Source organism: Chanodichthys erythropterus, chromosome 2, assembly GCF_024489055.1.
Source record: "Chanodichthys erythropterus isolate Z2021 chromosome 2, ASM2448905v1, whole genome shotgun sequence".
Taxonomy (NCBI): domain Eukaryota; kingdom Metazoa; phylum Chordata; class Actinopteri; order Cypriniformes; family Xenocyprididae; genus Chanodichthys; species Chanodichthys erythropterus.
In genome coordinates this window covers 22,553,857-22,568,368 of record NC_090222.1, presented here as the reverse complement: position 1 = coordinate 22,568,368, position 14,512 = coordinate 22,553,857, and the positions used below count along the sequence as shown (strand labels likewise).

General features: G+C 38.8%; 1 protein-coding gene across 2 annotated transcripts in view; it reads left to right on the top strand.

Annotated features, from left to right (window-relative positions):
* Positions 1-14,280, top strand: part of plekho1b (pleckstrin homology domain containing, family O member 1b) — a 28,902-nt gene extending 14,622 nt beyond the window's left edge. For both annotated transcript variants that reach the window (XM_067404909.1, XM_067404900.1), the window contains 3 exons: positions 1,214-1,318; positions 6,934-7,035; positions 8,602-14,280. In XM_067404909.1, coding sequence (XP_067261010.1) covers positions 1,214-1,318; positions 6,934-7,035; positions 8,602-9,294 — 900 coding nt within the window. In that variant the 3' untranslated portion in view covers positions 9,295-14,280. The remainder of the gene's footprint in view (positions 1-1,213; positions 1,319-6,933; positions 7,036-8,601) is intronic.
* The last annotated feature ends 232 nt before the right edge of the window (positions 14,281-14,512 follow it).

Sequence of the window (14,512 nt, the reverse complement as noted above, 5' to 3'; positions counted from 1 at the left end):
GTTAGTGTGTAATGTTGCTGTTAGAGCATAAACAACATCTGCAAAGTTACGACACTCAAAGTTCAATGCAAAGGGAGATTTTTTTCTTTTAAAGAATTCTCTGTTTAAGGACCACAACAAACGGCTGGTAGGGACTACAACGTGCTTCTTCCCGGGTGAAATCTCTAACCCTAACATTTACATAAACCCTGTCCCCGAGAACATGCAACAAAGGGGTGAGGCCATGTTGGGATGCTTTAGAGAAGAGGAAGACTTGTTGTAGTAAAGTGTTGTTGCAATGTCGTCATTTATGCCAGACTGCTGGGTCAATTCACTGCAATTCAATGATAGTCAATGAGTTGAATCAACTCCACAGCAACTACATAAACTACATTATCCGCTAACCATTCAGAAACGTCCAGTTGCATTCTAAAATTTGTTACTTCTTCCTGACAATTGTCATTTTGGCTGCGTAAGATTCTCCACCTTTGTTGTTGTTGAGCAAACAAAGCGCGAGTTGTTAAAGTTCTGCCATCTTTTGGAAAGCGGGCTGGGAGCAGTAGCTCATTTGCATTTAAAGGGACACACACAAAAAAGGCATGTTTTTGCTCAAACCCAAATAGGGGCAAATATGATCTGTAGGGTATTTTGAGCTAAAACTTCACAGACACATTCTGGGGACACCAGAGACTTATATTACATTTTGTAAATTGAATAAAGACCTCTGCGATCAGACTGACAAGATGTTTTTCTTTTTCACATGATATGTCCCTTTTAATTGCCAAAGTTATTTGTCAACAACAGTAAAAATACGTAGCATTGGGTGCATAGCAGAGTGTTATCTACACAGCTGCAGCATCAACAGAAGGGCCAGGCCGCCTGTCACGGCTCCAGCAGACTGTGTTTGGAAGACTTGCAGTGTTGTTGCCTAATATGGTGGTTTCTGCCTCACACTGTTGCTGCATCAGCTGTCCATCGAAAGAGCCATATGGCTGTACCTGCTCATTTATGCTTGGCTCACTACATGTTTGTGTCCACCTAGCACAAGACTGAAGGAATTTTCACCATGTTTGTATGTGTAAAATGAAAAGCCAGCAGGTTTCAGGGCAACACTGGTCATATATCAAACTGTACAGTTACTCTATAACCTGCACTGGCCTATATGTTTGTATTTGGATAAATGATCTTCTCAAATAGAACACGGTTTAAAGTATTTTTCATCCTCAACATGCAGGTTCCAAATCTGGTGTTTTTGGCCGTCAGTCCAGAAGAGAAGGAGTCATGGATCAATGCTTTAAATGCAGCGATCACCAGGGCCAAGAATCGCATATTGGATGAGGTAAGCTAGACGTTCCCATATCTTTGCATATAACATTGCACATAACACCACTCTAGCAGTGATTAGCATGAGCAAGCACCATGCTATTTTCTTCAAAAAATGTAAAAACTGAACACAGATTGTCATTCACAAGTCCTTGGAGAAGCCACTTTCATAAAAACTTCTAATCCTGCCCTCTCATTCCCTGATCTTTTCACAGTTTGTTTGCGAAAGGGATTTGCTCAATTTAAAAGCGGGTCTATAATCACACTCGACACACAGTGGGAGAAAATGAATCACTCCACCAAAAATAGACGGCAGTCACGACTTTCAGCGTTAAAGCAGCCATATCAGAGCCTATCTTCACCTTCAGTTTCCGCTAATGAACGAGATTTAATCTGGCCTAACCATCCATGCTGTCTGCTTTTTCCAGATCAACACTTGACATGTTGTGGGAACAGGTCATTGCTTACAACCATAAACATGCACACAGGCCGCCTAACTATGAGATAGCACACTCAATGTACTAGGGATTCATTTAAATAAATCAGAGAGAGCGTGTGCTTTCCCTTTCACATGCGATTGTGGTGTGATTCATACCCTACATCTTGCTGAGTTAAACAGGCGAGGTCTCCCATACCACTCAACAGGAGAGGAAACAGACTGAGTCAGCACACAATAATAGCCGGTTATGTTGAGAGTTCTTCTGTTGAACCTTTCTCATAACTAGTTTGTTGTTATAGCCATTCAGTATTAGGGGTGTAAGAAAATATCGATACATGTGAATATCACTATATTATTTTTGGCAATACACTGTATCGATTTTTAAAAAAAAAAACACTGTATCGATATTTAGTTGTTTAAGATTCGTGTCAGAGGCTTTGTGTTCGGTTTAAACCCGACCGCTAGATGGCAGCGTTATCTCAGAATGTAAACTGTGGCGTGGAGAAGGGTGCATCGCTAGCGTTAGCATTAGCAAACCCAGCTCACAAGACGATAGAATTACACCAGCTCCCACTGCGAAAGACTCGTTTTCGCTTCCACTATAAGGGGGAGATCGACAAGAGTAATGTTGTTTGCAAACTAAACCATGTTAAAATCCAAAACTCAGGAAACACATTGATCCTGAGAGCTCAGTTAACATCCCAGCAGCATTCGCGCTGCTGAGAGTGGCGTTTCGATAGAATATGTAAATATGTACTGCGCGCTTTCCTCTCAATAACAAAATAAACACAACAAAAATGACAGTGGTGAGAAAACAGCAGCAAGAAAGTATCTGATCATAGCGATTTTAATATGTTTACACGAGCTCTACAGTTCAGCACTCAAATGAAGGCATGTTTATTTATATAGCACTTAATACAATAGATGTAGATGCTTTAAAGTATTGTATATATATCGTATACATAAAGTATATGCCAGTATCGCCAGATTCTTTTCAATTCTTTTCAATATACCAGTTTAAAAAAGACAGAATGGTACTATATCACATTGTGATACCAACATTTCTATATTCCATAGTAATACTTGTACAATTTTACAATTCTTGGTACTACCACAAAATGTAACATGCTATAGAAGACTATATTAAATATTAACAAATTAAAAACAATTGAATGTAGTCTTCAAACATACCTGCAAACTAGTCGCTTTTCGGTGAAATTCGCCATTTTGATTCAAAATATGTCATTTATGTAAATTGTGTAGATTTGAAGAGGTTTTTTTTTTTTCGGGGGTGAGTTTGCAGGCACAATAAATTGAAAACGGGCTACTTTCCCATAGACTGGAGTGAGACCATAAACGTCTCTCGAGCTGTCGTGATCTTTTTTGGCGCTCTGTGGTGCGACTGACACATCGCTGTTGCGCTTCAGTTCAAACAGAGGCAGAGCGCATGTGAACCAATCATCTCTTCTGCTTTACAACACAAAATAAACATGAATGGATGTAGGATGAATGAATACCGAAGGTATGTTGAAAGATCCAGTACAACTTACTGAAATCCGTATCGTCATATGTAACGTTAATGGATCAATCGTTTAAACCGCGGAAAAACGCAAATAAAATAGCTTGTAAAAATGTCACATTTACCATAACATTTACCTCAGAAAAGCCATTCATTGTTAAAAAACTTGTTAGTCAGCTACAAAAATGAACTTAGAGAGGAGCATTTTGATATATATCCACTCTGACTATTAGGCCATTGCATGTTCATGTACTTAAAATGTGCTTCAATACTGAATGTAGCTATAAAACCGTTTTATGACGGCCACCATTTAAATGTTTAGGCCGATATTAAAAATGAGTAAAAACAAAATTATGTCAATAAAAATGTATTATAATGTTATTCTAAAAATGTATATGTAAGTAGCTTACAAATCAATTCATTTTAACCTTTATATTATATTATAAATAAATAAATAAATAAATATTATAATGATGTACCAGGTGTGGTTCCCTATATAATTTACAGTATTAGTTGAGAGATATTTTTTTTTCTTTGAGGAAATTTGCCATGTACTGTACCAAATCAATCATTATTGAATTGAAGATAATCAAATCGAAATCAAAACGCAAGCTTCTGAATCAAAATCGAATCCAATTGTGAAATTTGTCAATACCCAGCACTAGTGTGAATAAATGTTTTTTTTTTTTTTTTTTTTTTTTTCTAACTTGAAGCAAATGTTGTTTTTTCCATTTATTTTCTTGTAGGAGTGCACCAGAATGCTTAGTTTATATGTTAAAAACACAAAAATGTTCTCATGGGGGATGATGCCCCCAAACCCCCTACTACTACTTACTTGGTAAACATGTCACCTTTCAAACATGTCACCATAAACACCTTTTTCAGCACTTTGGAGTTTGCAGGTATGTTCAAATATGGAACAAATCATCAAGTAATTACTGCTCTAAATAAGTAATGGCATCAAAATAAATAAATTAAACAGCAGAACAACAACAACAAAAAAAATGTCTTTTGCATTTTCCATTTTTCCCTAGGCTGGGTATCTATTCAAGGTCAATTTGAATCCAATTGACAATCTTTCGATTCTATTTGATTTTTTGATAATAATTAATTTGTGATTATTTCACATCAATTATTTGTGGAACTGAAAGAGATAGAGAAGCAGGTTGCACAGCAGGATGCGTCACTGACTCAATCATCACTGACAGTTGTTTTGCACAATTTTCTATGTATCTAATAAAAAATGCATAGATTAAAAGAGCGATCAATCTTGACATTTTAAGAATCAATATCAGACATATTCTTTTTCTGATCTGGATGGTGTGGTTTTTGCTAATTTCTGGATATCAATGCACTGCTTATCCGTTGCCAAGCACTGCTGCATGCTGCAAGTGTGGGAAATGTGTAGGCAGGTTTAGTGCTTAGACAATGAGAATATGCATTCACTAGCCACAAACAACACCACGCACAAATATACAGTGGGTACGGAAAGTATTCAGACCCCCTTAAATTTTTCACTCTTTGTTATATTGCAGCCATTTGCTAAAATCATTTAAGTTCATTTTTTTCCTCATTAATGTACACACAGCACCCCATATTGACAGAAAAACACAGAATTGTTGACATTTTTTCAGATTTATTAAAAAAGAAAAACTGAAATATCACATGGTCCTAAGTTTTCAGACCCTTTGCTCAGTATTTAGTAGAAGCACCCTTTTGATCTAATACAGCCATGAGTCTTTTTGGGAAAGATGCAACAAGTTTTTCACACCTGGATTTGGGGATCCTCTGCCATTCCTCCTTGCAGATCCTCTCCAGTTCTGTCAGGTTGGATGATAAACGTTGGTGGACAGCCAGTTTAGGTCTCTTCAGAGATGCTCAATTGGGTTTAAGTCAGGGCTTTGGCTGGGCCATTCAAGAACAGTCACGGAGTTGTTGTGAAGCCACTCCTTTGTTATTTTAGCTGTGTGCTTAGGGTCATTGTCTTGTTGGAAGGTAAACCTTCGGCCCAGTCTGAGGTCCTGAGCACTCTGGAGAAGGTTTTCGTCCAGGATATCTCTGTACTTGGCCAACTTGTACTTGGCAGTTGTCCTGTCCCTGCAGCTGAAAAACACCCCCACAGCATGATGCTGCCACCACCATGCTTCACTGTTGGGACTGTATTGGACAGGTGATGAGCAGTGCCTGGTTTTCTCCACACATACCACTTAGAATTAAGGCCAAAAATTTCTATCTTGGTCTCATCAGACCAGAGAATCTTATTTCTCACCATCTTGGTAAACTCCATGCAGGCTTTCATGTGTCTTGCACTGAGGAGAGGCTTCCGTCGGGCCACTCTGCCATAAAGCCCCGACTGGTGGAGGGCTGCAGTGATGGTTGACTTTCTACAACTTTCTCCCATCTCTGGAGCTCAGCCACAGTGATCTTTGGGTTCTTCTTTACCTCTCTCACCAAGGCTCTTCTCCCCCGATAGCTCAGTCTGGCCGGACGGCCAGCTCTAGGAAGGGTTCTGGTCGTCCCAAACGTCTTCCATTTAAGGATTATGGAGGCCACTGTGCTCTTAGGTACCTTAAGTGCAGCAGAATTTTTTTTGTAACCTTGGCCAGATCTGTGCCTTGCCACAATTCTGTCTCTGAGCTCTTCAGGCAGTTCCTTTGACCTCATGATTCCCATTTGCTCTGACATGCACTGTGAGCTGTAGGGTCTTATATAGACGGGTGTGTGGCTTTCCTAATCAATTCCAATCAGTATAATCAAACACAGCTGGACTCAAATGAAGGTGCAGAACCATCTCAAGGATGTTCAGAAGAAATGGACAGCACCTGAGTTAAATATGAGTGTCACAGCAAAGGGTCTGAATACTTAGGACCATGTGATATTTCAGTTTTTCTTTTTTAATAAATCTGCAAAAATGTCAACAATTCTGTGTTTTTCTGTCAATATGGGGTGCTGTGTGTACATTAATGAGGAAAAAAAATAATTTAAATGATTTGAGCAAATGGCTGCAATATAACAAAGAGTGAAAAATTTAAGCCCACTGTATACTAGATTTTTATGTATCCTGAGCTTACTTGTGTGAAACTCACCACCACAAGTAGAGTAGAGGTAGGGTACATGAAGCAGTCACCATGCTGTAGCTAGATTAAGAAAGAAGATGCTAGATGCTAAGAAACAAAGGTAATCTTCTAAACAAATATTTTGTTTTGTTGTGTACCAACCCTCCCTTAGTCCATAAACCCTTACCAAACACAGTAGAGATTAGACATACACTACACTGGCCAACAAACACAAGTCATCTCAGAACACAAAGTTGTGGATGTTAGCATTTACAGCTTAAGCTTTCTCGTAAACAACAGAAGTATGCTGACACATTTGATGGATGTTCAGTGTAACAAACACTGTTCAGTGTAACAAATCCTCAGATTATTCCCTTTAGCTTGTACAAGCACGAGCATTTTGCCCAGTAATCAAACATTCATCCACTCTTCTCAATTGGTCATATGTCATTATTTGTACATCACAAACAAATAATAAACAGACTCATTGATTGTCCGGTCAATATAATGCCCCTCCTCCTGCAGGCTAGTGTGAAACATGTAGCTACTGATAGTTTCCATGTGACTTATTTGTTCAGTTGGGCTTTATTCCAGTGCTCTTTGTTCGACCCCTTTAGGTGACGGTGGAAGAGGACAGCTTGTTGGCCCATCCGACGCGTGACCGAGCTAAGATACCCCACACTCGCCGTCTGCCCACCCGCGGGCACCTCATGGCTGTGGTAAGCAGTCCATTTGCTCTGAATGTCACCTCATTAAACGTGAACAGCTTGCTGGGAAAAGGCTGGAATGATACATATGATAGTATGTACTCTTTTTTTTCAGGGATGAAATACTTTGGGCCCTATTTTAACGATCTGAAATGCAAGTGTCAAAGCGCGAAGCGCAAGTAACTTTGTGGGCGGGTCTCGGCGCTGTTGCTATTTTCCCGGCGGGATAAATGGCTCTTGCGCCCGGCGCAAATCTAAAATGGGTTGGTCTGAAGTAGCTTCATTATTTATAGGTGTGGTTTGGGCGTAACGTGAAATAAACCAATCAGAGCGTCATCCAACATTCCCTTTAAAAGCAGGTGCGCAAGTTCCATTTTGGATTGCTATTATTATGCTGTATTTACCAGGCGCACGCCAGGAGCGGTTCACAGCCGAGGAGACTGATGTTCTTGTGAGAGCAGTGAAAGACAGAGAAGTTGTGTTGTATGGGGATGGGAGAAACCCACCCAAAATAGCGTCGGTTAAACAGGTTTTTTCACATCTTTGTGGCACACCACAATGATTTCCATCATCTCATGTGTTAATATTTTTTTAGTGTAACATATGATTTGCAAAAATAACTGTTGCATCTGTGTAGATTACATGAGCAAAGTGTATGCGCGTTGTGCACGCTATACATTATGGTCAAGCATGCGCCCTTAAAATAGCATAATGAACAACGCGCAACGCGCCACTGACTTTAGACTAGGTTTTTTCTGGTCAGTGGCGCAATTGTTTAATGGAACAGCAAAATAGCACCAGGGATTGTTTGCGCCGGAACACGCCTCCTTTTTTGCGCTGAACCGCACAGGAAGCGCAAGTTCATTCACTAGTTTAGCAACGTGCTTCTGTGTAGGGAAAAGCATGCTTTGCGCGGGTGCAAAATAGGAATGACACATGCGTCGGTGTACAAAGTCAATTGCGCTGGGTGCAAGATAGGGCCCTTTGTCTCAAAACTGATAGTATAAAGAATAAATTAGGGCCCAACAGTAAGGATTTTTTTCAGCTTTCCAGGTCAGACAAGTAGTTCAGATTTCTACTTGCCCTGCCAACATTTTCACTAGCACAATAAAAAAATAAAATAAAAAAATCTGAATATATATATATATATATAATATTAAGGTTACCTTTCTGGATCTTGAGAGGTTCAGTGACATTGCTGGCAATAGAGGCCTCACTGAGCCACCGTATTTCATCAAAATATCTTAATTTGTGTTCCGAAGTTGACAAAGGTCTTACGGGTGTAATAAAGTAACATAATTTTCATTTTTGGGTGAACTAGTAAAATATAAAATATAGTAAAAAATGACTAATTGGTTTCTGTTTTTAAACCCATTTTTACTGATGCAACCAAGACTATTACAATTCATAGTGGAAATTTTAAATATAGAATATTTAATATAGCCCTGCTATTTAAAAAAGGTAAACTCTGAAAAATTTTTATTAAATTTAAAATGTCATCGCAATGAATGAAGCGATTTGATTTTTGCATTTAACCTACAGAAAGACTTTTGTCTAAAATCTCCTCACCCTTTTCAGGCTTCTACCACTAACTCGGATGGCATGCTGACACTTGACCTCATCCAGGAAGAAGATGTCCCCGCAGCACAGGGTCAGGACTCTCATGAGGATACCCTCGATAAAGCCAGTTCCCAGCATACCCTAGATTCCCAGCGCTCCAATACAGACACCTCGAAGCTCTCAACATGTAACGAGACCCCCGGAAAGTCCCAGAGTCTGCCGCGAAAAAGCGAGAGTGCCTTTGACTGGTCGGAAAACCATCGGACGCCGCAGCTCCGCAAAAAAACGCCTACATCCGAAAAGAACCGTTGCGCTTCCATGGACGAGATCCTCACGCACTGCGAAACACGGGCCCTTCCACACTGCTCGACTTCAGCGCCAGTGCAGCCCATCAGCCAGCTTCAGGACCTCATCACCCAGAAGCTGGAGAGAACGCAAGAATTGCTGACAGAGGTGCGGGCACAGGGCAAGGGGAAGGGATCGCCGTCCGGAAAGAGCTCCAGCCCAGAGGGTCAACGGATGGAGGCGGAGCGGCTTCTGGAGGAGGCAGCGTCCACTTGGGGGCAGGCTCGTGACGTACTGGAAGAAGTGAAAGAACTCAGAGCTTTATACAAGCAGCTTGACTCCGCCTCTTCCGCCACACCCGGCCCTTCACAGAACGGCAAACTGAACAGCCCTCAACAAGAAAACCACCGGAAAAGCATGATGTGACGACACAGAAAGTCCTCTACGGTTTAATGGCGTCGTTTTTCAACGGACTCTTCCTGTTGACTGCTTTTGTATTGCTGGAATCAAATAACGTGAGCTATACGTGTATGTATGACTTGTTAAAGAGCTTCCTAATATCAGCGTCAGAGCAAAAATACGATGGACCGATGGTTTTACCAAACTCAATCTGTTGCGCTGTACCCTGCGGTATCGTTTTTCACAGTGATGTCAACAGGGACAGTAAAAGCACGGAGGCACCGAGTGGCCCATCAGCGTAAGACAGGGTGAGAAACACCACATGGCGGTGATGTTGTTGTCATCCTCAGCCTATCACAATGTGAATGTTTTCCTTCTGTTTCATAATACACTGGAGGAGCTTTGTTTCAGAATGGTCACAGACCCCAAGGTTTATTTTACTCCCTGGGTCATTTTTGTATGTAATAATAATAATAATAATTCCCAGCACACTTGCTCTGCTGTTAACAAAAACAAAGCTCATAATAAGATGCAATCAGGGTGCAGCCAAAGGCTATTGGCGGAAAGCTCACGGATAATGGAGCATGTGCTGTGTCCGGCAGTGCTCTGTATCCCATCAGATGGGCTCTAATTGTGAACAAAGCCATGAACATTAACACAGATGACGTCTGGTGCCAGAGTTGCTGCAGAAAGTGGAGGAAGAAACAGCTGCCATTAAAGACGAGACTCCATGCAGTAAAGGAAATTATTAATAATAATTACACATTTGCACTATGGAGAATGCTGTAAAACGAGAGTGACACTGGCAAGCTATCTTTTCAAACCTAAGAGGCAGAACAGACAATCTACTGTAGGCAGGGAAATATGGGTCGTGTAGCTCCAAGTCTTTACACCTAAGTGGTATTTCCGAAAATGTTGGTATCCTTCAAAATCAAAAGCTGCCTTAGCGTATTTTCATAAGGGCACATGCAAACTGCGTTTCAAACTCTTCAAAGACTCTGAACACTTGTATATTTTAATTTTTCGAAAAGTTCGCCTACAAGTTGCCTGCACCTCAAGAGAAGCTTTTGAAGCATGATTTTATTTTGCTTTGCAGGATTTTTGTCTTTGGGGAACTATGCAAGGTTGCATGGGTGAATCTCACGAAACCAGTCAAGATGTCATGTGTCATATTTCACCCCAAAATTTCTTTGAAAGAAACAAGATATTAGATTTTGCTTAAAGAAAGTTAAGCTTATTTTTGACAATGAAGCACATATCCCCACCCAACTGACCGTTCGCAAAGACTCGCCCCCTTTAGTTACTATTGCTATGCCCTACAAGCCATGCCGCTCTTACACCACACATTATGTTCTCACGCAGTGAAAAATACATCGCTGAGCAAACAACGCATCGACAGACAAAACAGAGCAGGTTATTTTTGATATGAAACAAGGTCTCAAATTTCAAATGTTGTCATTATTAAGGAAATTTAAATAATAAATACCATTTTGGGGCTCTTTAATGTGTCGTGACAGATCGCTGTAGTGCCTCAGTTCAAGCGTCTCGTGAACCGATCATCTCTTCCTACTAGTTGATTTAAATCATCAAATAAACATGAATGAACATCATAAGGAATGTTGTTTCAACCGCAGAAAGATGTCAGTACACACAATTTTTCAAGTTCAAGTCCACCAACGTTAATCTACTAACTCCCCTGACTGCTTTGTTGGACAAAATGGCAGATTTGGCGTTATGATTGGTTAGATCGCCTGTCAATCAAACTCTAGGCGAAGGGTCAATTCTCATTATCGTAATGCAAAATATTGTCACGCAAGTACTGATGAGCTTCCTTTTGCCATGCTCTATGTATGTTTACTGATCAACGTTTATATGAGAATAAAATCCTAAATTAAATCGGTCGTGTGTCTTCAGAAGACTTTTATGAAACTGCTCGATTCATATGGATTCCTTTTACAATCTCTTAATAAACAGTTTAAACCAAGAGTTTTGGGTGCATAGACTTTCAATGGAGGGACAGAAATCTCTCAGATTTGAGATCTCTCAAATTGTTCCGAAGATGAATGAAAGTCTTGAGATTGATGACACAATTTTAATTTTTGGGTGAACTAACCCTACAAACATCATAATGCATCCATTTATGCTTATAACATTTTCTAAAAACAACTTTATTGTTATACTATAAAACAATTAGAATATAATGAGAATTATAAGTAGGGAAATGTGCATAATTGTCAAAGACAAAAAGTAAAAAATAACGGTCTTATATAGTTCATTTTAATTATGCAAAATATATATTTTTTTTGGTGTAAAATGTGACTTGGACATGTTTTATGAGATTCCCCCACATATAAGTTTGAAATAAGGTATCAGGATTCACTGGCAGTGTGCAGTACGGTATTGCGTTAAACGACCAAAGGGTATGTCTTGCCAGTATAAAACACCTTGTTTTACAGTTAGTAGCTAAATAATGTGTTTGCACAATTCTATGGGTACAGGTCAACCTGTTCTGTTATGAAGACTTGATTATAAACAGTGTTATATTTTTTTGTACATTTTATTGTAAAGTGCTTTTTTGTAGAGGAAGACTTTGAGGAGAGTTTTTGCTTTTAAAACGCTTGATTTAGAAAAACACTTCCCTGGAAACGCAAATCCACCGGACATTTCTCGCTTCTGGAATTTTGTCATAAAAAAAAAAAAAAAAAAAACTGTAAATCTCCATTTCCAAAGCTAATAAAGCACAAAGCCTATGGCAGTCCTTAGCTTTTTAAAAAAAGTACAGGTAAACGATTCAGTTTTATTCACTACCCATCACATTTTAAGTTCTATTCTTCTCATATTATCGCCACACAGATGCCAAAGGTTTTCTGTACCTCATACGCTCGTATCTCAAACAGAGCAATGTTGTGTGATCTTTTCAGGTTTAATCAGATGAACTGGTTTTGTTTGGTCAGCTGGCTGTGTTATGATCTGATTTTTCTGACAGTGCCAGCGGAAGGTGAATCTAATTACCTGAGCATCTGTCAGGTAGCCAGGATCAGCAGGGCTCATATTAGATTACATCAAACCCAATCCTGACATCTTTCCTATCCCACAGGTCCTGTCACATAGGATAACAGAAACCCAGCCAAATTACTCCTGTACTTTGATAATCATACATTAAATTTGTCATTTATGACACGTTTACTTTATGTTGACATCATAAACCATGTGACTGCTTAGAGCCGATGTTTCCTTCATGCTTTTTTGAACTATTTATGTATGCCATAAGATTGTTCATCTGTTGTCGCTATTTCACCAGACCTTTGATAAAATGTGAATGTGAATGAAGAGGAAAACCTCTCATTTGGTTTTTGACTGTGTTATTGTGGTCGGACTAGTAATTTTACATAGTGATGTTGAATTTGTGTGAGCTGGTGCGTCAGTGCTACAACTGCCACTGGAAAAAAGACTTATGCAATCAGAAAGGAACAAACAATGAATTTCACCTACTTCAAATGACAGACTCTGGCTATTTTAAGGTTTGAAATGCACATTTATACAGAAGAAAAGAAAATCTGAATGTTTTTGGAATTTTGCGATTCCATCATCCTCACAAACACAATCTCTCAGATGGACATTTCATTACAAGCTGCTGGTAAACAACTCAGATACTCAGTTGTCTTTTCTGCTCTTGCTAATCACATTTATATGGAAAACTGTAAATCTCTGTGTACATTATTTCATATTTCTGTAGCTAATTGTAAATGGGGGTCAGTTTGCAATGTGGAGAGCAGAACCCTGTTAGTGGGTGTTTGTAAGCTCAGGACCGGCTAATCTCTGATGTACTTGAGACACAACCACTTGTGCAATTAAAGTGATCCTCATGTAACGGCCCTGAATTCTGAGTGTTCATATCATAACAAAATCTAGACTTTTTTTCTGTTTCATTCAGAGGTCAACCAATTGATTGGCTTTTCTGATTAATCTGTGCCGATAACCGATTGTTCCATGCAGCCCACAGAAACACATTCCGTTTCAGTTCTTTTTTTTAATCGTTGCTGTAATACATATTTTGTTATTTTGATTAGATAATCAAGTGTTCTAAAACAAAAAAGCATATAACATGTGAGAGTATACATACAATATACATATGTGTCTAATTTCAATGGCCTTTGTGTAGATATTTAAAGATGGCCATCTTTAAGCATGACTTTTTGGATTTATTTGAAATGTTAACACTTTACAACATTTGTAACATTAACTAAGGTTGATAAAAGTATAGTTCATTTGTTAATTTCAACATTTACTAATACATTTTTACAGTTTTAAAGTTGTATCTCTTAACATTAGTTATAGTTAATGCACTATGAACTAACATGAATGATCAGGGTATAACTAATATATCATTTTTTAATATATTTTAAAAGTAACAGTACATTTTCATGGTTTAGTACTGTTTTTCAATTTTTGTAATAAAGTTCAGCACTATTTTACGTCTTATGTTTGTTCATTCAGTATCCATTTTAAAAACTATCCATTGATTAATCGGTTATCGGCCAGCATGTTCCAACCTAGTTTTCGGTAAAATCCACTATCGGTCAACCTCTTGCCATCATTAAATTAATCAGAATAGTTAATTAGGAATTTTGTATTCAAGCCAACCTAGAAAGGACCTAAAAATTTTAAATTAATTATGTATTGAATTAAAATTTAATTGAACATGAATATCTTTATTCATTTAATAATGAAATACTATTGTAAATTAACCATAAATATTTAATCACAACCACAATCCATGACTCAATTGGTGCAAATACACTGTACTGAGGGAGCTGTAAGAACACAACAAAACTCAGCAGGTGCTGCGTGTGTTAAACCGCATGTGGCCTGAAACATAAGCAGTCTGACAGACTGGTGACAGTAGAAGCCACTGATTGGCTATGAGCCAAGTAGGGTGTGTTGCCATGGCAGTATAGAAACGTTTCACCTGGTTAGGACTGTGTCAAGAGGTGTCAATGCATTCCTCACACCCCAAATAGAAATGAGAAGGTGTTAGCAGGCTCTTAATCTGCCAGTCTGTAGCTGTAGAATGAGCCCCAGATGTGCTTCATCTCTGACCAGTGTTATTATAGTTAACCAAAACCATACTAGTTGTCAAAACCAGATTTCTCTTTTTCCATTTAGTTTACTTTGATGAATAGTACAAAAATAAATAAAACAGAAATAAAATTATTAAAAATTATATTGACATTTAAAAACTACA